Source organism: Lates calcarifer, linkage group LG9 (assembly GCF_001640805.2).
Source record: "Lates calcarifer isolate ASB-BC8 linkage group LG9, TLL_Latcal_v3, whole genome shotgun sequence".
Lineage (NCBI taxonomy): Eukaryota > Metazoa > Chordata > Actinopteri > Centropomidae > Lates > Lates calcarifer.
The window spans coordinates 15,892,168-15,917,568 of NC_066841.1; the positions used below are offsets into that span (position 1 = coordinate 15,892,168).

At 38.6% G+C, this 25,401-nt stretch overlaps 1 protein-coding gene across 1 annotated transcript; it reads right to left on the bottom strand.

Moving 5' to 3' along the window:
• Window positions 1–1,466: 1,466 nt before the first annotated feature.
• aif1l (allograft inflammatory factor 1-like) lies at window positions 1,467–14,439 on the bottom strand. The gene is made up of 6 exons (XM_018662512.2): window positions 14,274–14,439; window positions 14,045–14,106; window positions 11,905–11,971; window positions 7,413–7,454; window positions 5,740–5,902; window positions 1,467–3,297 (listed from the first exon to the last, which is right to left on the bottom strand). Exons 1-6 carry the CDS (start codon window positions 14,296–14,298, stop codon window positions 3,210–3,212), a joined length of 447 nt encoding a protein of 148 aa, XP_018518028.1. The 5' UTR covers window positions 14,299–14,439; the 3' UTR covers window positions 1,467–3,209.
• Window positions 14,440–25,401: the final 10,962 nt, after the last annotated feature.

A 25,401-nucleotide genomic window follows, 5' to 3' on the forward strand; every position in this document is an offset into this window, starting at 1 on the left:
ATAGTATCTTTGAAACCCGCCTACTTCTTTCAAACTCCATACTTTTAGTTTGCGATGGAGGCTTTCTGTTAAGTTTTGGTCCACGTCCAAGACCAAAATTACACGATAACCAACATCACGGAGATGAGATGATGATGCTTTTATATTTTTATACCACTCTGTTATAATAAATACATCCTCATTCCTCAAAACATATATTATTATGAGCTGTTGTTGTACTTAGACTGCTGATGGTGAGCTTACTGAAACTCAAGCTGGATTTTGGCACTTTGGCTTTCATATCACCAGTCTGCAGAGGATGGTGTCACATTTTCCATTAAAACCTTTATTATTAGACTTTTATTATTATTATTATTAGACTCATGTTTGGGTTACTCATGGAGAAAATGTACTGCCTCATTTTTCATGCATCCATATAAGGTAACACTTCACCTCCAGTTTGTGCAGCAGTCTGTTGCTTTCATATTACCCAAGTACCTCACTCATGTCTTGACTGTGAGTGTCCAGTAGATGGAAGTGTCTATACAAGAGAGGCGATAAGGAGGATGCTGCTCTGTCCAAGGATGCACTGCAGTGCTACACTCATTATTTCCATGTCAGCCTCTGATAATTAATTGTAATTACTGCAGAATGATATGACTTTTGAATTATGGGTCTTGACTCAGCAATCACCAGCAATTAATCAAGATAAATCACAAGTGAGTCAGTGACTAGAACAATCAGTGTATGTCAACTCTCCTGACCACATGGCTGAAACTCACAGATTGATGACATTACAGAAAAAAAAGAATGTTGAAGTGAGAGAGAGTGAGAGAGAGTGGAATGGTGACGTGAGGAACATTACTGACAGAGGCCTGAATGTGGCAGCATGACACCAGATAATCACTTTCCTTCAAGAAGCCTGACACACAACTTATATCTGAGATCTGAACAAGTGGGTGAAACATACAAAAAGGTGCAAAATAAATGTGATGTTGCTAACTATAGAAAACACAGTAGATAAAGCTAGACCTAACATGGGCCTTGGGGTCAGTGTCATCTCTAGCTTTGTATGAGGATCTCAGCACTGACTGTCCAACTCTGTTACTGCCTCCACTGTGCCTACTGCCTACACAAGCTCCTGGCAGTTTATTACATGGGACAGTGATTATCATTTTAATTACTGAGGTGCTTATTATAATCCTGCTGGACCCACCAGTTAGCATGCTTGTTAAAGTATTGCTTATTATCCTCCACATGTATCCCAAACCCACACAACTGCTCTCCCAACCAAACAGAATCCAGATGGCCTTTACTTTTAGAAAATAAGACACAATCAAGTCTGTTTAAGGGATTGTTTACACTGGCAGCTAATAACTTTTTCATGAAAAAAAAATTTATTGCTCCAGAGAATGTATGCATACAGCTGCAAATACATGAAAATTTAATGACAAGAAAAAAACAAACATGGAATGAAAACACTCATCTAGTAGTTAGCCAAAGATTCTCATACCCTGTTTATTTATCAGCACTGAAAAGTAAATGTGTTGCAATATCATCTTTTACAACACTACTCCATAGCTTGATGGATAAGCAATCTCACCTTTCAATGTATAAGACAAGAGGCTACAGTAAATAAAATTACTGTGTCTAATTTCTTTCTCAAAATGTTACACTTCACTTTATCAGAGATCCCCATTACTGCAATAAACAATTCAAAACTTAACAGGCCAGTGTAAGAAGAATTTTAATTCCTTTGGTGTCTGCAAACAATGTGCATCTTAACAACACTAAAATATGTCATATACCTACTGGACTGAAGACAAAATAGATTAATGTTATGCATGTTAAAACTACTACAAGTAGCAAATTCACAGTAAATAGTGTGAGTTACAGGAAAAAAAATTAAAGTGGAGAGACAAACACTGAGGCACAAATTACAGAATTCACAGGATAATGAACCCAGACAGATGGCTGTCTGATGAAGAAAATATGGGGGAGAAAGATGAACCACAACAATGAGAAATGAATAACATGTGTATGAGTTGCAAGACAAATATAGGATAACCTTAAACGTTAAATGACCCAATAAACAGGTTAAACAATGCAGTGACATAAAAAATAATAAGGGGAAACAACATAGAAACTACACAAAAATCCATCACTTGTGTACTTCACTCACTCAGAATGTTGTGGAAACCAATAATAAACACCATATCAATATAATTCAACAAACAACTGTCTTACCAAAGAACATAATTTCATGATTTTCTGGAATTAGTAAGCTAAGAAGACTGCTTGAACTGAACACCTGTGTGAACCCCCTCCTTTTTAAATCTGTGTTTAAGCTCTACAGTATCTGCATGTTGAGGCACTTGGAAAGAATATGATTGTACTGCGTGTGGTATATTATGTACATTTGTTCCGCTTGTGTGCCTGTAAATCACACTCCTTCCAAACTTAACATGTGCTTAACCTTACAGATCTATAAGTGAGATTTACTGTTCCTCAAGCCACATACTGAAGCTGAAAGTCCCATGGTCAACATGATCTCTTATTCTCCTCTCAGCTAGTGAGTAAATATTCAGTACGCATCTACAAAAATGTTTTTTCAGATCATGAGGCGGCCATGTTAATCTAGTTACCGATTCCAGATCAGTATTTTGGCCCCAAGTCCGATGAGTTTGACCCAGAGGAAATGGGCTGGGCCTGTAATCTCTGGCACCTGATCTAAAGCAAGACGCTGACCAAGATTAGCCTGGCAGGAATCCCATGCAAGACCACTGAGGACAGTGCAAAAATGTGTTGGAAGAACTGCTTCTTTTCCTTGTGCTTCTCCCACTCTCACATTGTTAAAATTAATGCGTCCCAAAAATAAAACAAAGAAACAAGGAAGGGGGGGGGGGATTTTGAGTCTTCCCTTAAAATATAACCATGAAACACTTACTACAAAATTTATCAAGCAGATTACATGTACAACTATCAATGCTACATTTTAATTAAGGAAGGATGAATAATAATATTCACAGTCAAACATCATTTAGTGAGTTGTGGTCTCAGTCTTCCAAATAACAGACACCTTGCACACACTGTAAATTCACAAAATAACATCCTCAATCACTGGTCCCGCACTAACACCAACACTCCACATGTTAAAAAAATGGTTCAATCCCAGGCAGCCACTGATGGTCCCTCTGCTCTACTAGCAGTGCGGAGGCTGACATCCACACTTAAGGCAGGCTAGCAATGTCCCGCTTTGGAGGGGGTCCTTCTGGCTTGCAGGGAGAGCCGTTGGCTTTGTCTTCAAAGATCAAGACTCTGCAGAGAGAAAAAAAACAAGTGAACAACAAAAAACAAAACAAAGTCAAATACATTGGCAGTGTTTAAAACATACAATACACAGTATAGGCTAGTAATGGATTTTTTTGCAATAACTATGTCAATATTTGTGATTTTTGAGCTGATTTTGAGCTAAAAAAAAACATATAACAAACAATCTTAATGTGGATATTTTTTGTAATTATGACCAAGTGACATACTGAACACTTTACCACTGGAAAGCAAAATTGCCAGTGCTCTCTGGTGGATATACTCTGTACCTTTAACCTTCTTTGACATTTTTTTTACTGCAGAAATACATATAGATATAAGTACTGTCTCTGTGTTCAGGTTGTCAGGACATTTTCCAGAGGTTACATGAGGCAGGTGCAGTGTTCAGGGGCTGCTGCAGCTGTATGGGATCTATGAGCCAGTTGTTAGGGTGAGTCTGGTTGAGTGGTTAATTATCTGTCAATTGACTAATTGACTGATAATAGTTTCAGATGGAATCAAAGGTAAAAAGGATGACAGAAGATTGAACTGGTGTAAAGGAGAAGTATAAACACTAAAAGCAGGATGTGTGAGTGAGGGGGGACTATCAGCTCCTGGAGGATATAGAGCTCAGCAGTAAGTGAGAGAAGAGGAATGAAGGAAAACCACAAAGGGACTGAGGGGAATAGTGGTTTAGTCTGCACACAGTAGAGTGAAGGATCTGACAGGAGCTATTCAGAGCGAATGCCTGTCTTTAATTTCCTTTTTTGGAAAACTCTGCAAAGCTCTGCTAAGCCCATAAGGAGCAATGATCCCAACGACGAAACCGGCCCTCAGCAACTCAAACTCTGGCACATCTCTCTGGCAACCACTCTCTTCACACTACTGACACCTCCTATGCTCCACAAAGCTGGATGAAGTCGGCCAGTTCACCCCTGACAGTCATCCATCAACTACTACTGATTCAATGATAACTCAAAATATGTCTTTTGATTTGGAATAAATGCAAACAATGCTATGAAAGTGGAATTTTGCTCTGTTGTGCAGTCAAGATCAATCACAGCTATTGCTACTTGTTACCCAATCTCTAAAATAAAATAAATTATCTTTAAGAACCGTGTAATAGATTCAGATGTCTGGTAAACAAACTAGAGTGACTGAGTGTGCGTCCTTTTGCACTTGTGTATTGCATTAATAGTGGCTTTATTCAAAGAGCTTTCACAAACTGAGCCTAATTGTGGGGCCTGACCTCAATCATTTTTCTCTAATTGCAACTAAATCAATTGTTGTCCTGCCAAATGCTTTGAATAACACTATTCTAAAGCTGTTTTGTACCCTTCTACCTCTCCCTTCCCCCTCCTCTCTCTAGAGACAAAAGCAGCAGCACACAAGAGAGACGTTGTAGACCTAGAGTAGAGGGCACTAGGTAAGTATTTGTCCGTGGATAAACTGACACACACAGTGTTACCAATGTTTCTTTTTCCATCAGGACAAAGAACTTAACATTTCACAGGAGGGAACAAAACAATTCTAGAAAATACAGATGAAACATGAGTGCAGTAAAATCAACATTATCAAGTTGAGATTTCAGCCTCTGTTTAAAATGATCTACTATGCCAAATACAAAATATGACGACTGACTTACCACTCTCCTGGTGAAAACGATTACAAACATCAGATCTCTCTGTCTTACCAGAATGCTACCAAGTGGACAAGTGAGGCGGGGACAGAATGACGCATTTATAAATAGTGGCTGTGGGATGATGGGATACACTTTCGAGAAATGGTTGAGGGCAAAGGAGGAAGAGTTATGAATTTTCTCTGCTTGGTGTTTCTGGGATTATGAGATTTGTCGACTAAATGGTCTAGCCAGCTTAGTCCAGCAGAGCTGACATGCAGCAGCCAATACACTGTGGCTCCTGCAGTCTGCCCCAGAGCAAGGCTGCTTTAAAGGGCTTACACTGGCTACATCAACTCTTTTGAAAACAGCTTCAAATACTTCATCTTCTCCACACGGTAACATCAAAAAAGAAAATAATTGCTATTATAGAAGATGATTTTCGTTAACAGTGTCTGATGAGTTTTGGTGTTTTTGTCAGGCCTACGTGTCAGTGTTAATCAGCCTATAATCAGTTACCTAAGCACATGATCCCAGCTAAGGATAAGGATGGGTTGACTATGGATAGGCTACATCGATGGGTTTTGTTGCCATGGCGATTAACGACCAATGCAGAATGTGGGTTGTGACATCATGGATAGTCATCCCCAAACCCCCTGCTGATGGATGAAACAATTGGCTGACACAGCATACGATTCATATCCTCCCTCTCAGACATGTGAACTCACACAATGAAGCAGCAGATGGTTTAAAGACACAACTAAGACTACATATTGGTTTAAAAAAAGGTTTTAAAAAAGTCTTTGCTCACACATGCACAAAGGTTTACTTACAGTTTGAGCACAGCTGAACGCTTGCCCAGCATCATCTTGACGAAGTCCCTGTAGTTGATAGTGTTGCTGCTGCCACCCGTCACCTCAACAATCATTTTTTTCAGTTCCAAGTGGGTCTTGGGCACCCCCAGCTTCTCCATCATTCGCTTCAGACCCATCATATCTGAGACAAGGTGCAGTTGACAATCAGATCCGTGCTAAGGTGAATAATTTTTATCTGACCAAATACGTATTTCTAACTTTCCAGATCTTGCTTAATGCCTAATTTCATATACCTACAGTATTTTAACAAGGTGCTCTACTCATTTTACAAATGAAGTTCAGTTTACTTAGCACAAGGACTAATACTCAGCCCCTGCAGGTAGTTGTATAATGTCTTCTATGGCTCTAATCTGAAAAATAACCCTGATGATGTCATCAGGATTAACTCAGTTTGGGCTTGAACCCCACAATTTTTAAGAAAGCTTGTGTTATGTGCTGAAGGTGTGGGATGTGAAAAATGAGAGCATTTAGGAGGCAGGGAGGTTCTAATGAGAGATTTGACTTGCATTATGGGAAATGTAGGTTCCAGTGTATTTGGAGCTGGACTCATACTAGGGACTAAATTTCAGGGTATCTCAGCCTCTGCTGTTTCAGTTTTGACCATTGTTTTCTTAAAATCTGTCTCTTCTCTATGTTAGGGAAGTGTAACACCAAATCACTGGAGAACCATTTAGAACAGGTCTTTAATTAGAGATAACCCTTACTCCTTCCTATTTTTTGACTTTATAACAACTGATGGAGTTTGTCCATATCTTTCAGTGAGAAGCTTTATGTATAATTAACACAACAACACAAGACTAAGAGTTCACAGCCATGCAGCTCTGTGAAGCTGTACTTAGACACAGCATTGCATTGAGCTGAATACTAACATCAACAGAGCATAAAATGTCAGTGCTAATATGCTGATGCGTACCAGACATAATGTTTACAATGTTCACATATTAGCATCTGTGTTAGCATGCTAGCATGCATTTTCTAATAAATTTGAGACTGGTGGGAATGTCACTATTTGGACATAAAACAAAGAATTGTAAAATTTGTAATTTTGACCTGTTGATGGTGCTAAAAGGAAAGTTAGGGGATTACAAAAGTTATTACAATTCATCCTGAGGGGAACATGAATATTTATGCCAAATCTCATGGCAATCCATCAAATAACTGTGAGATATTTCAGAATTCATCCTCTGCATACCATCAATATATGTACCAGATTCAATGCAATTCTTCCAAGTAGTTATGAAATTTCAGTCTGGACCAAGTGGTCGACCAACCAGTACTGCGACCCTTGACAACCATGATGCTAGACTGGCTAAAATAAACAAAAATTGTACATTTAGCAGCTTCCTTCAGGACCTGCTGACAGAGGCCATGTCTCCTGTCTGACTCCCACACTACAGTTCGCCTCACATCTGCTCACAAACTAAAGGCCTTTCACACTGGTGCACAGTATGGTCTCACTTTACATACAGGACACAAACACGACACATGAGCCTGTTCAAACCCTGTACTCACACTGCTCAGACAATACACACACAGTATTAATTACTGTTCCCTCATGTCAACACTGCACATAGGTCAGCTGACAGTTGTTATAGGGTGCAGTTGGTGTTTTCGTGCTGGCTATTACTCACCAATCTCTCCTTGGTCATTCAGGTCAAACTCAGCATATTTATCTGCAAAACAAATACACACAAGAGATGATTACTAACCATGGTAATTCATTTTCATCTTACACACACACCACATTTAGTGTAACATTTTCACAAACACCAGTCCCCAGCTGACCTTATACTGTCAGCAAAATGTTGAACACACATTGTCCACTGATCCTGCTGTCTTACACTCTGCTGACAGCTGGGCTGGCAAAAGGAAAGACACAAGCAGATGATAATGACAGGTGTGTTTGTGTGTGTGTTTCGCATGTGTGTTCTGGAAAGCAGGTGAAGCAGCTGAGTGGATCTGACATGCGAGACAGATTAAGAGTGAGAGGGTCAGGAAGTTAAAATAGAACTTAAAAGTTCAAACACAGCAGTCAGTGTGTTGAGGCTGAAAACTGTGATGTTCAGATGGACTTTTCCCCTCACAGCTCACTTACTAAAATAAAATCGGTATTCTTCCTGTCTGGAAACACGCAGACAAACCACTGGGGTTGATTAAAAAAAACACTAAAAATAGATTTGATTAAGCAATTAGACACCAATCCTTAACTCTATACTATTCTATCTAAATACTGTAAATACTCACGTCTTATTAAAGCAGTACTTTGTATCCATCATGTACCTCTTATACACAATATTGACCACTTTTTTGCTTTTGCTTTCTTGAGTTAAAAGAGATGATTAAAACCATTCTCATATTTATCCAATAAATATAAAGGTGGAGCCAGGACACTGTTAACTAACATAAAGACAGGGAGCTAGGGGAAGGGAAACAGCTGGCCTGGCTGTGTTTGAAGGTAGGTAAAAAAAGAAGACATAGCTGAACTATGAGAATGGTATCGATCCTCTGCTCTAACTTTAGGTAAGAAAGTATATTCCAAAATGTGGACCATACCTTCGACAGAAATTATGTTATCTATCTGGCAAAGCTTGAGTTTTGCTTTATTTTTAAGGAGCTATTTGTAAGTTTTCTCTGCTGCAACATGGTGTCTTGCCAGGAATGGGTGGTGGTGATGGTCTCTTGCAAGAGCTTCAGCATAGTTGCAATAGAATAGAATAGAATACACCTTCTAAGCAGACAACTTCTTCAGGCAATCTGGATGCTACAGGTCGCAATTGGAAAGTGATGACATGGGCCAGTCAGGACGGGCTAGCTGATTAGTGTGCTAACTTCAGTAGAAGAAATGAAGTGATAGAAATAGAAGCAGAACAAGAGTTAACATTGGTGATTTCCACTGCTGGAGACAGCTCTTGGCAAGTAAAGAAATGAAATTTGTTGCTGAACACGCAATATTACTTTTGGACTGGTTAGTAAACAGCTGTTAATGCTAACGCTGACTATGTAGCGATAGCAAAGCTAACAAATAGCTCCTTTAATTCATAACTTTTATGGTTATTTATAGCTTTACTTAAAACCGTTGAAAGCTAAACCTAAATAGCTTAGACAGTTGAACTGAAAAGCCATCAGTGCAATGAGTGGATTTAATACCATGGTCAACAACTGAGCCCCAGCCCTAATGATAATGTTATTTTACTTTTAGATACAATTTGTACAAGTGCTATAAAAGCTTATAATGAACATACTGCTGAAGTGGCTTCTGCTATGAAACACCAAAAAGCAGACAGTTTCTCGCTTTTCACTAAATTTCACCATTCTCTTTTCTCTAGAAGACCACTTTAGTCAGATTACACTTGCTATTTCTGTCCCACAATAGAAGCTCTGTGTGTGTATTGGGAGGGAGAGAGAGAGGGAACTGTGTTAACTGTGTGAACCCATGGGGAGTGGGACAGGACAATGCTAACCCTGTTCGTAAACCCTGAGGAGTGGGCCTCCACACACTAACACACACACATATGCACGCACACACAGCAGATCTTGAGTGGGCCACTTGTCATAATGCAGCCTGTTGATCATCTGCAGCCACAGAAAATGGCTCAACTGAACAAAACTTGAGTCTTTAGCGTTTCCTCCTGACCTACATTCCTTTAGCAAACTGACCGTGCCATCAACTTATGAACTGCCAGCCATTTCCTGCCTTAACTATGATTATTTTTCTTACTTCTTTTTAATGCTCATAAGGAGGTCAGTGATTTAATTTGAATTTGAGTTGTCTGATGGTGAATTTGTCCACCAACCACTTTGGCAGCTGCAGTATTGTTTGAAGGGGCTTTTCCAATGTAAAAAAAGAAACTTGCTGATAAAATAGTTGAAGTGGATGATTACTTCCTCTGCCACTTTGGTCAAAGATAAGCCAGGAATTTTTCCATCCACTTAAGACACACGAACCCTAAGCAGATAAAACATCACCGCATGCCTCTGTTCATTCTAAAACAACTTAATTTCTGTTCTCTGTCCTTTCTGTCATGAGATGAAAAAAAAAGAAGCTTTGTAGTCCTGTGTAATTGTTACTGAGCTATAAAACACTGGCAACTATATCCATCCCATGCCTAAACACAAACAACACAAAGGAAGCAACACATTATGGAACAGACCCATTTTTACCTGAAATTGTCTCAGTTTTTAAAATTTCTTGAAGGAAGCTGGAAAGCAGCATTGATGGTGGCAACACCCACTGATGATAAAAACCCAGACTCCAATTTGATTCCAACTCTACTGTGTGATGAGTGTCCAACTCAAACATTCAGTTTGTGACTGACTGAATCCCTACTTCTACCAGCTTGTAAAAACTTGATTTTCTCCCAGACATAACAACTTGCTCCTATAATTAATTACTGCAAAATTAACATAGATGTGATTTATCAATCAGTCACCTGCTGAGCTGAGTCAGAGCACATCCTGTCATATCATACTTCATAATTAATGTAGATACTATCAATAATTGAAACAACAGCTCATTTGCTGTATAATGTAGCATCACTGCTCTTTCTCTTTGAAACAATGTTCATGTTATATGGTCCAGAATGTAATTATGAGAAGAAGAGTGGAAGAAACCATTCACATGAGCCTCTGACTTTTAATTCTAAGTTGACACCAATGCTATTTACTCAACTCATTCAAAAACAGGAGCTATACAACTCATCATCATTTTTACAGTTACAGTCATGGTGCTGTTGAATTATACTGCATTGTAATGAGGAGTGTTTCTACAGCCTTTTTTATCTGTAAAGGTGAACTGAATATTAGAAATACCACTCAATTTAACACACAACACAGTTCAACAGCATTGCACACTACATTCCCTAAAGTGTCCATACAGTTTAATCAATGCATCTCTAAAAGTACCAAGAAAAACTGGATGTTCAAACCTTCAGAGAAGGTAGAAGTTACTGCATGAGCTGAACTTAAAGTGGTAACTGAATATATGTGATACAACAAAAGAAATGCAATTTAGGATATTTATCTTTTACGTGATTACAAGGTTAGCAGCCAAATAAAGGGAGGTTTTCCCACTCCTCCCATTTTGCCAATATCCTGCAAATGCAGCATTAATAAAATGAATGTTATATTTCATAAAAATGAAATAATTTCCTCTGTTAGTGGAGGCACTCTTTATTTCAGGTGTAAGGTGGGAAATTCTACTAAAGCATGCTGTGGGAAACACTGGGTTTGGTATAATTATTGTCCCATATGAGCTGTGATAGTTATTCTTTGAATTATGCTTTTTCAGTGGCTGTTTTAGTATAATTCTTGTAATGACTAAAACAATGAAAATTTAAAAATTAGACAAAAGTGATTTTAAAAATTGCTACAGGCTTCAGGAGGATATGTTTAGGATTTGTTTGGTCTTGAGTTGCATTGATGTGATTTGGACTGGTGGTTATGAGCACAGTGTTTAGATACTGACCTCTGGGTCACTAGGCCACTATGGAAAATGAAGTGTGTGGGTGGGGGGGGCAGCAATCCTCCAAAGACCTGGGTGTCAGGTCCTCTTTCTGTTTATACATTACTGCTCCATTTCCTCCAGCAAGCATAGATAGTAAGTAGGACAGTGGAGCATATTTCTCATTTCAAGACTTATTCCGCTTATTAGAATAAACAGCCTTATGTTAATCTGGCTGGAAAACTGCAGATAAAAAACTCACGCTGACAGAGAAACAACATGCACCCAGAGTATACATCTATAATATTTGAGGAGATAAGGAAAATCATGCAATTTATTGCTGTAATTAGCTCCAGCAGCAGTGTTTCTTCCTCTACTCCCAGGAGGTATGAGTTTACCCAGCAAAGTTCTGAACATTGTAACAACAAGAAGAGGAACGCCCCAGCACATTCCTTCAAGGCCACTGAGGACTTGGCCTTACAAACCTCTAAGAAATCACAGCAGTCTCTCTTTCCCACAGAGAAAAACAAAATGCTGAAGACCTATGTGTGTGTGCATACTGCCAACAAGTAAACAAATACTGAGGGTAAGACAAAAGCCAGGAAGAAGGAACACACCCTCAAAAAGACGACCACGTAACAACAGATACTAACACAACTCGGGGGAGGACTGGATTTGCTTACTTTTGAGGCTTTCCAATTTCTCTGGAAGGTCTTCTTCATCCCTGTATTTCTGGTCTTCCAGGTATTCCTGAGAATTGGAGAGAGGGGTGTGAACAAACAGAGTGATCAGGAAAACAAGATTTACAGGCCTAAAATGAAACTGAAATCTCTCTAAACGGTCCTGAGCAAATTTCTAAAATTTCCAGAGAAATTCCAGCAGTGTTACATAACACACACCAAAGAGGAAAGAAGCCCACACACACATTAGAGCAATGATTACCACCTTACATTGATTGTGTAATGTCAAATTTGTCAAAAACTTCAACTTGAGAGTGATGACTCACAATCTTATGATGTTCTTTTCCCTGGATTGTCATTACTGTGTATATTAAGTGGAACACCTCACAAGGGAGTGAAGGAAAGAGCTTGAAGGAAGCTATTCTAATGAAATTATAATGACGCAATCTGCCATGAGGGAGTCAGCTTCAATCTTCACGGAGAGGAGAGAGAGCAAGGGAGACAGAGAGTGAAGTTGTTCTCTGTTTTGACCTCTATGTGTCTGTCAAGTTTGTAATTAAGGGTGAAAAGGATGAACACCACAACTGGATGTTTATCACCGGACACCTGACTCAGCCGTGCTGAATCACCACTGCAGCCTCCACACACAGGAATGTCCTTTCACAGACAAACTGTTTCCCACAAGTATGCAAGTATATTTGAACAAGTGCAGTGCCAGTAGAACATGGCATGAAATCTCAGTATCTACAAAGAATGTTTCACAATAAAGAGGTCAAATATAGGGTATACTACATCTCAAGTTTGTATGTATTTTAAATGTGCTGGGTAGGACATTTTTACAGTTGAGAAATGAAATTGTCACTGCTCTATATTGACACAGTTTCAAAATAAATCTTTGGCATATACATACTTCAATTTCTACATCTGCAGTGAGTTAATATTAGCTGATTTATTGGTCAGTCCTAGATGTTTCATTCCTGAAATATCAACCAGTATTTTCTCAGTTAAGTTATTAATTGTTTGGTTCTCAAAAATGTCAGAAAATAGTTACCTGTATTCACCACAATCACTCAGAGCCCAAGCAGATGTCTTAAAATGTATTGTTTTGCCTAACAGTCCAAATCCCAAATATATTTTGTTATATAATATCATAGAATATATTACAAAAATCACATACACACCAGACAGACTGGAACCAGCGAATTTTGGGCATTTTTGTTTAAAAAATGGTTTCTGATGGTCTGTTAGATGGCCAATCAATGGCTAATTGTATCAGCTCTAAGGTACTTATCAGATGAATAACAGTACTAGGACCTTAAGTTTAATTCCCACAGGATCCACTAATGCAAATGTGCCCATGCTAATAGAATACAATGAAATTGTTGAACGTATATGAAAGCCCTGGATTTAATCACAGTACAACTGTTATTTTTAGATCTAACCGCTTAGGGATCTAGGGCCATCATTTATCTTCCCATTTCTCTAATGAACAAATGAAGGATATCAAAACACTAAATCTCTACGATGGAACAGGGAGTGTTCGCACAGAAATGTCACAGGCGCTCCCGGATGCCCTCTTGCCACGACCTGGTTTTCATGTGGCCGCAGTAGGCAGCTGATGACGGGCGGCCAGTCAAAGTAAAGGAGGGAAACAGAGATTATACAGACGCCTGGTTAATCGGTGGGAACTACTATAGAGTTATCTGACCAAGCAAGGTCTGTATGTTAGACAAAGAGCTCATTCAGACACCTGTTCCTCGTCGTCGCGGAAAACATGGGATGGCCACAAACGCCACGCTTCAAAGAAAACTTTTGACCGGTGATCAGAGGGAAATACTCCCTCAATACGGAGCTGTGTGACAGCATGCAGCCATTCAACAAGTAGTGCCACGAGACTGCAGGGAAAAATCAATAAAATGCATCAACAGCATCGCTATGGTCAGCTACAATAAATGTGAATGGCGATTGGGAGAATTCATTATTCACAACACCACTGAGACAGTTAATTCCGACTGCCTTGAATCATCAATGTGGCGTTCAAGCACAAGGCCAATGCCGAGTCAAGTGTATGCGTGCTAATTAAATTCAAATTCCCCGAGGTGCCGTTAGAGACGCTGGAGGGAAATAAAGAGAACCTGCGCACCTTGTTTATCTCTTCCAATTTCTGCCTTTGCTGCTCCTTCAACAGACCGAAGGCTTTCCCTCCTGCAAAAGAAAAACCAAGTTATTCTAATGGCTTGGTAGTTAATATCGACACAGTCTTAGCGGTAGTAGCCAGTCGGCCTGCTGATGCTCTATTGTACAGACTTTAAGCTTTAGCTAGCGATAGACATGGAATAAACAAGGCATTCCGCTATTGTTTTATGTATTACCTTGAACATTTTGATTTGAAGGCATCCCGGAATTTATCTGTGATGTATAAATCCAGAAAAAATGAAAAATATCCAAGCCAGAAGGCTGCCGCAACTGTCCGCCGGGGCGATACTCCTATTCTCCGTTAGAGATTGGGCTCAGTGGGCCACTCAGCACCGGTGTCAAAACGGATGCAATCAGGAATGGGACATCCGGTCACGCCCTTCAAAATAAATGATGTAATTTTGTTTGATCCTAAGATGGAGCGTAGCATGCAGTGTGTTCATGTTTACTAGACAAAAGCTATTTTTTATACATGCCGTAGTGTGGAACAAACTATAATCAAAGATGAACTTGAAAAAATAGGCAACAAAAAATTATTTTCATTAGCTATTAATCTCAATTATTTTGTCAGTTAATCATTTAATGAATAATTTGTCAGAAGCAGTATACACTAAGGTCTTGAAATAGCTTGTTTTGTCTTATGAACAGTTCAAAACCCAAAGATATTCGATTTACACTGATAGCAAACAGGAAAGAAGAACAGAAAAGTGGCAAATTCTCACATTTCAGAATAATATTCACATTTTTATCTTGCTAAATTATTTAAAACAAATTTTGATTATAAAAATTGCTCAATTTTCTGTTGATTGACTAATCAAGTAATTGTTTCAGCCCTACACTAAAATACGAGGGACTTTCAGAGGGACTTGTCAGGCCAGAGCTTATTTAGCTAATAATCTGTTAATGTATTTTGGTGTACGGATGCACCTTTTTTATTTCATGATTTAGTTTACACAAAGGTAGTTTTCATTTTAAGAGCATACTTTTGGAAATAAGTGGAAATAAATGCTTTTACGCTGTTGGATTGGTATGTTTACTGGATCTATAAATGCATAAAATCATGTATTTATTACATTTTTAGCTGACATTTGACCTATCTCTAATGTCATTACTGGAATCCCACGATCCACAACTCACCAAAATGAAGACTGGTTTGTGGTTGCTGCCCCCTCATAAGAAGCCTAGCCTTACCTATTGTTTCCCATGCCTGGATTCATGCAGTGCAGCTTGGCTACCTTTATATCCGCATTTCCCATGAAAACGTTTCAGCCCAAAATATTTATAAGCACAAAAGAACTTTAAATATTTTTGTTTCTCCCAGTAAGCCCTTTCCATTACCATATATTGTAATCCAATATGTACATGCGCAGGAGAAGTAACGTGGCTGCCACAATGTACACAAACAACTCATAGCTCTTATTTTGAAGGCTGAAACATCCACGTTCCGGTCTCATTGTACAGATACCAATACACTGTCCTCATCAGTGAATGATGCTGTTGGAGTAAACTATGACGCGTTTTACTCGCGTTTACCATCATGTGGCGTAGGAGGAAACTGCATAAAATGAGGGTGTGACCCAGACAAACACCGCCAGAGATGGATGGACAGACCTAACAGAGATTCACTTCTATGAATTAAAGCCACCCCACTGTACAGAAATACATTTCATAACAAAGACAGCTTCAAATGAAATCCATCCTCGTATTGCGTGTAGATAAGTCATATTCATTTAGTTCAAAGCCTTCAGTCGATTAATAATAATCTCTTTGTCTACTTATGATTGGGTCTGGAGTCATTATGCCCCTAATTGGCTCTGTCAGATGCTTTATGCCTCCTAATGTGATGTAGTCGTGTCATTTCAGCCTCATAAAAACTCATTAAATAAAACTATTTGCATTGTACTTTAGCACTGTGCGTTCCTAATACTGTATGAATGAGTAAATTAATTCTTTTATTTTGTCATTTACACAAACCATCCCTCACAGGATTATTCAACAATCAAAAATTAACTAAATCTTTATACCCATCACCATCTAAAAACACAACATTCTGACCTCATAAAAAGTTGCAAGATCCTGGGACACACATATTGCGTCCCAGAATACACCCCAAAATGAAATTTAAATAAATACAGACACATATCCTTATCTAAACACTATTACAAACAAATATAACCAAGATTACACAAAATGTACACACCAGTTTGTGTCAGTTAATTCACAGCGTGCCCCACTCACTTCATGAGTAAATAACATACAGTCTAAAATCAAATAAACTATGGAACTTGAAGTTATTTTGCTCCCCTTATTCAAAACTTGGGAAAATATATGATAAATATATATAGTCAGAAAATACAGAACAAAAATATATCCAAGTTCAAACTCCATCTTTAGCAATAACTACTTACTCAGGTTGAGATATTACTGAACATACCTGTAAAAATGTAGTCTAGTGTCTAGTTGTGTTGGTGTCGTTAACTGTCGTTTGTCACCCTCTTGTGGTCAATTGTTGTTAAAGCCTCCATTGTAGTTGCACCTGTGGCTGGGACTTTCAAACAGATCATCATCTTTTTGGGCCCCACATGCCTGTTCATACAGAGGTGTAGTATTTAGTTCATGACAGTGGTTGGATAATTATAACACATTCATGTTTCATGTTTTTTTTTTTTTTTTTTGGACTCTGACTTTCCTCAGCAGCACTAAAATCTGTTTTAAAATGTCTACTTACATTTACATTTTCTTATTTGGCAGATGCTTTTATCCAGAGTTATTTATAAGTGAGGGACAAAACCAAAGCTTCAGTGCAGTGGGAGACCTTGAAGTAAGCACTATGTGCTACATTTGTTCAATAAGACAAGAAGTGCAAGGAGATCAGTTGAATAAGTGCATTGAGAGTACACAGTAAGTTCTAGTTAGCCATGTTAGGGTGTTGGGAGTGGAGGTGCTCTCAGAAGAGATGAGTCTTTGTCTACTGTATGAAATTGTAATACATAACTGGGATGTATGTTTCACGCATTTCCCTACACTGGGTTACTCTGTTTAAGTTTGTTTTATTAGGATGATTTAATTAAAACCTATTCAAGCCTCAGGTCTTGACTGGACTGTAAATGATACTACAACATTAGACAAACACAGAATTATTCTTGATTATTACTTGATTGTGGTTCAATAAATCAGAAAATGTTCAAATAATGTCCATCAGTTTAAATTTTTAATAACAGGTTTGCCAGTAGTCTGCTATACTGGCATGAAAAGGTTCAAATATCCATGAATAATTGGTCTAAATAAACCACTGTGGTTTGATGTCATATGCAGCCGAACTGAAAATTATCATCCTAATACATTTAGATAATGAATTGTTCTATTTGTCCAAGGCCTTCAGGCTAATAAATATTTCATTCTCTATTTGATTATGCCTGAAAGTAGAGGCTTTATGCCTACATGGAACAATATGCACATCATCAGAATAATCACACATTAACATATAATATGTCTATAGTTACCACTGTCTTCAAATCTGATCAAATAATTATTAATGATTATTCGATCAGAAAAATAAGAAAAAAACAGACATGAAATGATAATCAACAATTAACAATGAACTGTCTAATTGCTTCAAAGTTTTATTGTGCAATTCAAAACAATCTTTAAATTATTCACAGTCTAAACTATTCTTTGATTAATCAAAAATAGAAATGAGTGGATAAATACATGCCATGGCTTTTAGAGTCACCAGATCTCAACCCAACCCATTTTGAACTGAACTGTTAAGACAGCTCTCTGCACCAAATGAGGGAATATCTTCTAGAAGAATGGTTTTTCATCCATCCAGTAGAGTTCAGAGACTTGGATAATCAATGCCAAGGTGCATTGATGTTGTTCTGGCGGGATGTGGTGGCCCAACACTTTACTAAGACACTATACATAGTTTTTTCCTTTAATTTGCAACCTGTCTGTATCTATAAGCTTTAAAGTCTCAGTGGACACAGCTAGACAAGAAAATGTGATAGTGGCCTCAGAAGTATCAGGATAGAAACACTGTGAAGACAAACACACACAGAACAACCAACACACTATTCTCATTAAAGAAACCACAGTATCACAACACCAACAAAAGACACGAGAAGAAAACAACTATCTATCTACAATGCATTACACATCATTATCACATAAGTCTGTCTCAGTGTAACTTTAGCTTTTAGCCACAAGAGAAACTGAGAAACCATTGTGCACTTGACATGTCTGGTAGGGAGACTCATCTCTGTGCAGGCCCTTTTTTTTTTTAGGTTTATTGGATTTTTGTTCCTAATGGGGCTCTCAGCTCCAGTGTCTTTAGGGGTGTCATGTTCATTAATTGTTTAATAATGTAAGAATTGTGAAAGCCTTTTAGAGTGTAGCCATGGGCTATTCTGCCCTATTAGCCTTTTTACAGATAAGCTTGACTTGGCGCTGCTAATTTACACTTTTAGGGCAAATATGTTATTTTTTTTAAGGTGAAACATTTTGCATTGGCACATTGGCACACTGGTAATTTACATATGATAATTCATAAGTGTTATCAGACCCCACACGTACAAAAATCTATATTAAAACAGCTTCACATCCAGAGGAAATGTTTTCTGTAAATGCTTTTGCCTCTGTGAATACACACACACAATAATAAGCTAGCTGAGGGCAAGGCCTTTATCAGGAATCAGTATATTTCTGAATATAATTCTTTAGTTGAAATAAGCCTGCACAGAAACAAAACAGATCAGCCTTGAGAAAACAGAAAGATATTCTATCAGAAGTCATGTCTGTGATTATGAGGACATTTTTATTCACATGCAGACACAGAAGTTGTATCTTTTGTTGCTGGGGCCAGCCCAACACGAAACTTTGCATAAATGACAAAACGTGTTCTGAGTGTTTTATGGGAGGATACTTAAAAGTCGGTTTATTCAGTTTACCCCAGTGCCTTGGATTTTATTACAGGAGACAGTTTTCACACTCACCATCCTGATTTACATGACAAGGTCTATTGGTCTTCTTTTATAACAGCTACAGAGACTAGACTGCATCATATTAATCTATGAGACTCTACTCTGGGAGCTTACATCTACTGTTTTTTTTTTTCACATTCATTAATTCAGTGCCAGATCATAGGGATGCTTGGTTTTAAATAAATTATGACCTTGGCAAGACCACAGTCTGGTGTGAAATCGAACAGACTGCAAAACACTTTCAAATTATAATATGTTGCCCTCCCAGTGATTTTCCAGTTATCTCATGTTTTTGTTGATGGGTGGCCTACAGATGTATTCTCCTCGAACGTTTTGTAGTACATGTTGCTGACACATTAACTTGTCGTAGTTATTCCATGTTATTCTGCTTATGCTTTGCTCTACTGAAAGAAAGAAATTGATTTGAATGAGACCCTTGGATAAGCCACAAAGATCTGTCTGAGCTTATTGCCAATAAAGCTGAGGCAAGAAAATTTCACTGTAAGCAGTAATCAGTCCCAAATTACAATGGTCAGCATGTGATTATGTAAAGGCTGAACTTAATCTAGTGTCACGACACTGGGAGCATTTGCTGATTTAGAAATATTAGGTGTAATTGAAACCGTTCAGCTTGCAAAATTAAACATTCTCTCTCACCATTTAATTGTAAATGGCTTTGAGACACTCCAGCTCAGATGAGAAACAGATGAAAAAGGACTCAGTTGGACAAAATTAAAATTCAAGATAATATTCCAGGTAATGAACAAGGTTTTTAAGGCAGCTTGAGATTGACCAGAATAATTTTGGAAGGCCAGCCAGTCAGTTCAGTTTAAAAGTCATTCTTGCCACAAGGCAACAGTAATCAACAGTAAGTACACTGATCTACCACGAGGGCTATTTAACAAATACATTATCTATATGATGGGCAAATATGGAATTAATGTGATGCATAATTCATTTACCATTTTAAAATCTTGTCAGAACTGGCCAGATTTTAAAGATTAACATCTTCAACTGGAACAAATGCACTTGGGTTGTGTGAGGGCAATACAGGGAAGAGACAGACTAATGCGTTGTTGTTTTTGGTCTCTGCATGAGATTTGTTGACTGTAAGACAAGCACAGAGTAATACAAGCCTTCTCCTTTGATATATCAACTTAACACTTTTTTGGCTGCCATAGTTCAGTGCGAGACAAGTTTCACCACTGGTGAGTTTCACATGCCCCCTTGTTGTTGTTCTTTGAAAGTCCCCTGAGATCTCCAGGTCAACAATGAACATCTGCTGGTTCAAACTGTGTCGGAGGTAACTGAGGGTGAGGGCCGTGGAGAATGAAAGAGCTCCAGCAGTGTGAGGAGACAGCGAGAGGCTGGTGTTTCAGTGGAACAGACGTATTAGGTCCGACAGGCACTTGTGTGAGGAGTAATGAGAAAAATGTTTTGTTGTGGTACGTTGAAATGTTTGAAAAGAAGTCAAAAGTGAAAAAAGGGACCTGCAGTTTGATGTCATACAGGTTTAGGATGAACAGACTTCCAAATAGACAGACAGCCGGTTGGATGGGAGAAGGTAAAGAGGGCAGGCGGCAGGTATGATGGTGGAAATGAGTTTTTAGGAAACTGTAGGCTACGGAAAGCGATGTTAATTCAGAATTACCGGATGAAAAAGGAGGTTGTAAGTGAATTGTGTCAAAGGTTAAAGGGTAATTGCATCCTTGGAGGCTGTCAAACTTCTCCTGTGGACAGAAAAGAGGGATGAATGGCTGCGGGGAACTGAGGTGAGAAGAGGTTTCATCAGGATCTAGAACATGAGAGGAAGGAATCTGGTGGAGAAAATGAGTAGTGAATGGAAAGAGAGGGTAGTGTGGGTTTCACCAAGGTATGATGAGGTGAGACAACAGCGGGTGGTGGTGGGGTGGGGGGTGAGAACAGGACAGTGGAAGCTACACAGCATGTCCTTAAAGGAGTCCAAGACACAAAAAGCAAAGACACCTGGGACACCTTTAGATAAGACTAAAGCACCATCATTATACATTAAAGAAAATACTGAAGCAAACTGTGAATATGTCAATAAGTTTTTGGCAATTATACCATCATTAGAGCATACATGAGAAAAACACTGCAACCAAGAGTGCAGGTCTCAGTGACCCACTGGCAGATGGGAGTAATTTGAAACAAAGCCAATGCTTGTTCTCTTTTTTCAGTGGTGATAGTCAAACACACCACATGGGGGCAGCATTGATTCACACTGCTGTTGCCTCTGTGAAAGTGGGACCATGTTTATACTTCATGCAGTATTTTTTATTTCAAATTCAGATGGCAAAGGACAGCAGACACAAAAATTATTGTAAATATTAAAAGATCTGAACACTGAATTAAAATAGAAATCATGATAACACAGAGGAATACAGATAAGCAAGTCAAACCTATTTCAACGTGAAGACAATGTTAATACTAACTTTAATATAAAAGACACACCCAAGCTTCATCCCCTTATCTATCATGGGTGTCCTTTGGTATCAACCTGGTAGATTAATGTGTATGCTGGATGCTGAATTACCAGGGAGGGTAACATTCAAATAAAAGTCAGTGATGTTGGCATCACAAAACCAGAGTTAATCATAAGGAGTATAAGGGCCAGCTAAATCTGCAGTAGTCAGCTAATCGTCTCCTAAGCATATACTTGATAGAGTAAGGGACTTAGTTCACTAAGTTTCATGCTGAGCTGCCGAGCTTACAGAGATGAATGTCAGAAAATGCAGCTAACTTCTTGCCTAAATCACAAACAAAAATCCACATTGAGTCTATCACATTGTAAAATAAACCTGAACAGCAGGAAAAAAAAAAAAAACTTCAGATTTTTAATCTCCCCCCTAATGACCCTGTGTATTAAAAAGATTAATTTCACTTCATTTAGACCTATTTATTTCCCGGCATAATTGTTAAGTACTTCAAGTGTTGTGAGTTTTGAAGCAAGACTTGGACACTTGACTGTAGGTCACATGTTTCTACTTTAATTAGATGTACTTATAAACATCTCTTGATCCTCAGGTGTGGCTCTCAACTTGTTAACTAAAGCAATTCAAGCTGACTGGTTATATTTCCCAACAGATAATTAGACTCATTTACTTAATATCTTGTTAATGATAATTAAATGATAATATACATGAAATAATTAAATGTCAGAAAATAAAGCAGGATTAACAAATAGACCTTGATGATTTTTTTAATAAGATTGCCATTAACTATAAACAATGACTGATGCACTGCTTAAAAGTTATTATTAGCATTAACTATATTAATCAACATCATCTTTATGATAACTATGCTATGATAACAGCATGAAATAATGATAATGTTACTAATTCTGTTTGTGCCACTTATCAAACTGAGCTCGTAAATGTGCCATTATCATTTTACCTCACAATTCTTCAAAAGATCGATCTATCCATCCATTTTCTTACTGTTTGTCCAGGTAAAAGCAATAATGGCAGAAGCAGGGCAGCCCTGAAAACCCCATTATGTCAGCTACTAAATAATAATTGTTTATTCTGGTTCAACATTGTTTATTATGTCTCTATCTTCGCCTCAGAGAACTCATTTCTCTGCCTCTTTGACAGGATCTCCCAGATGGGAAATGTCTTTGTGGGTGTTCTATACACATGTATGATGGAAAAATAACCAAATATTTGATAAATACAAGGCAATTGTTAGGTCATCAGACACTTTTATGAACATATTGATAAATAAGGACCAGTGCGATGAAGCTGCAGCTGGACCCAGTATCTTTTTATACGACTGAGGCCTTCACCCTATCAAGCAGAGTGAAATCAGCCACCCCCTGAAAAAATGTCCTTTTATCTGCTTGTGTGCGCAATATCTCGGTCGCCCCCGAAAGCTTGTGACTCTAGGTGAGTGTCAGACTTAAGATTGACCTGTAAACTGAGAGTTTTGTGCCTCTGCTCTCTGCGAACCCCCATAGTTCCAAACAAAGTCTGCATTACTGGAGCCGATGACCTTAGCTGAGGTCAGTCTTGTGATCCCTCTTGCCATTGCTTGTGAATAAACCACCTTTTTGTTCAGTTGCTTCTTGAATTGCAACTTTATCGCGGCAGAGCGGGTGTGTGTGCCTCAGTGACCCTGGGAGCAAAGTTTTCAGGAACATGAGCTCCTGTTAGGGACACCTGAGGCAAACTGGTATCAGATGAGGAGTCAGTAAAGAGAATCGTGCCCAGAATAAACACATCGGGACCCATTTTTAGAACCAGGCTGGGGAATGGTGCTCTGACCCCTGTAGCTTTATGAGACACAGCGGCTAAACCTGCACCACTGTAGACAAATTTTTTCTGTATTACCTTTCGTCCTTAATTGTGAGTCATGCTCAGATTAAAGTATTTGTCCAATTTGTGACCTTGATACACTCTTTGTTAATGGTACCATTGTAATATGCCATCCAGGTGTGGGCTGGCATAATCTAGATCAGTACAACAACCAAATTGACCTTCTGTGTCCTTGTATGAATTATCGACAATCTAAACATAACAATGATGCAAAAATGAAAGTCAGTGATGACAGTAAAACCCTAAGGCTTGTTTTCAATGCAGTTCTTCTTAAGACTGTGTATGTGTAAATGTCTGTGTACATGTGTGTACTCTGGGAGGGTACTGTACTTGCATTTTACCAACATCATGCATAGTATGAATAATAGCTCCAGCACCAGCGTCACTGTTGCTCTCCTGCCTCAGTATCTATTCATTTTTTTATGGAAAATCTTAGCTTCAGTGAAATTTGTTCTTCTACAGTCAAACAAGTTCCCATAACAGAAAGAAAAATGAACCTGGATGCTCCCTTGAGAGGCCTGATGCACAATAGACCTATGGAGACAAGGTAATGTTTACTGCATTTAAAGAGTTATCAGAGAGATATTATTTATTTACTTCCTTTTTATACATTTTTCCAAAACCAAATACACAAGAGCAAAAGTGAAAGCAATGCATTTAACAGTGTGTTAGAATGAAGAACAGTACCAGGGCCAACAGCTCTACATGCACATGTAGCTTTAGTCTCTGTGTTTTAGCGTGATATGTACACAGCTATCAAGTGCATATTTGTGGACAAAAATATTTATTTCACAAGATCCTTATTTAGACACAAGTCAGCTGGAAGACACTGATCTACAGTGTCAAACATCCTCAGTCCTCTATCTATTCAACCATTTCACTTGATGATAAAGACTTAAAAGAGAACAGTAACACTGCACACTGCCACAGGCTTGCAGCGAAACAGTTTATTAACACTTATTTCAACCCAGTAAGGATCTTTCTTGCAGAGATGCAGAGACACATGCAGAGACCAGAGGAAGGTTTGTGATCCATGAGGTAGTGTTAGTGGATTCAGTAGAGTATCTCACAGGACTGAGGAGACACAGATATCAGCTGCACATGGGGCATATCTGTGGTACCATGCATCTGTGGTGACATCTCTGCACTCATTCTAACTTTTTTGACTTTGTTTCTCTCCGAGCAGTACTGCAGTCTACAGACAAAAGTGCATGTCTCCACACTATGCCTCCATGTTCACAGATCAGCTCATAAAACAAGGCCAAAAAAAAAAGTTCAAAACAAGGCTGCATTTTTTTGTTAATTTGATGAAATTATTAGAAATGATTTAGAGGATTTCAGTGAATTCACTTGACAACAGAGAAAAGTTATTAATTACTGTCATGTTATCTCCCATGTGATTGTGCGTCTAAATGGACCACTCACAGGAACAGGAGATGAGCAAGGTTGGATTTTTTTGTAGAACATAAAGCGGGTGATCAGCAGGCAACAATGGCATCTGATTGGATGGGAGACTGGTTTTATAAAGCACTTGTGTCTGTGGGAAATGACATATGCTGCGTAAAAGTGCAGACAGATGCAGGGTCTTGTCTTTTTCTTTTCCTGAGGGAATTATCTCCTCCCTTTCCAGTCTATTGCTACTCCTCAGTCTGTCCCGGAAAGCCTGGTTGAGTGGGTAGTGTCAGCGTCCAGGTGTCAGCGGTATACTTTCACTGTGTGAAGGTTGAGAGCATATAGGGATTAGTGGGAAGTGGTGTTTGAAGTGGGTATTACCCTTTTTATTCACCTCATGTGTATCTTTTCTTTATTTGCCTGCCATGCCCAAGCACCTGAAGAGAGTGCTGTGTCGGGGCAAAGCAGAGTGGGTGAGAGGAAGGCCAAGTCAAAGCATTCTGCCGCTTTGTTTCAACTGTATAATGAAACATAATATAAACAATTCAATTTCTGTATTTTAAGTACATTTGTTGTTTTGCATGTAGAGTAGAAGA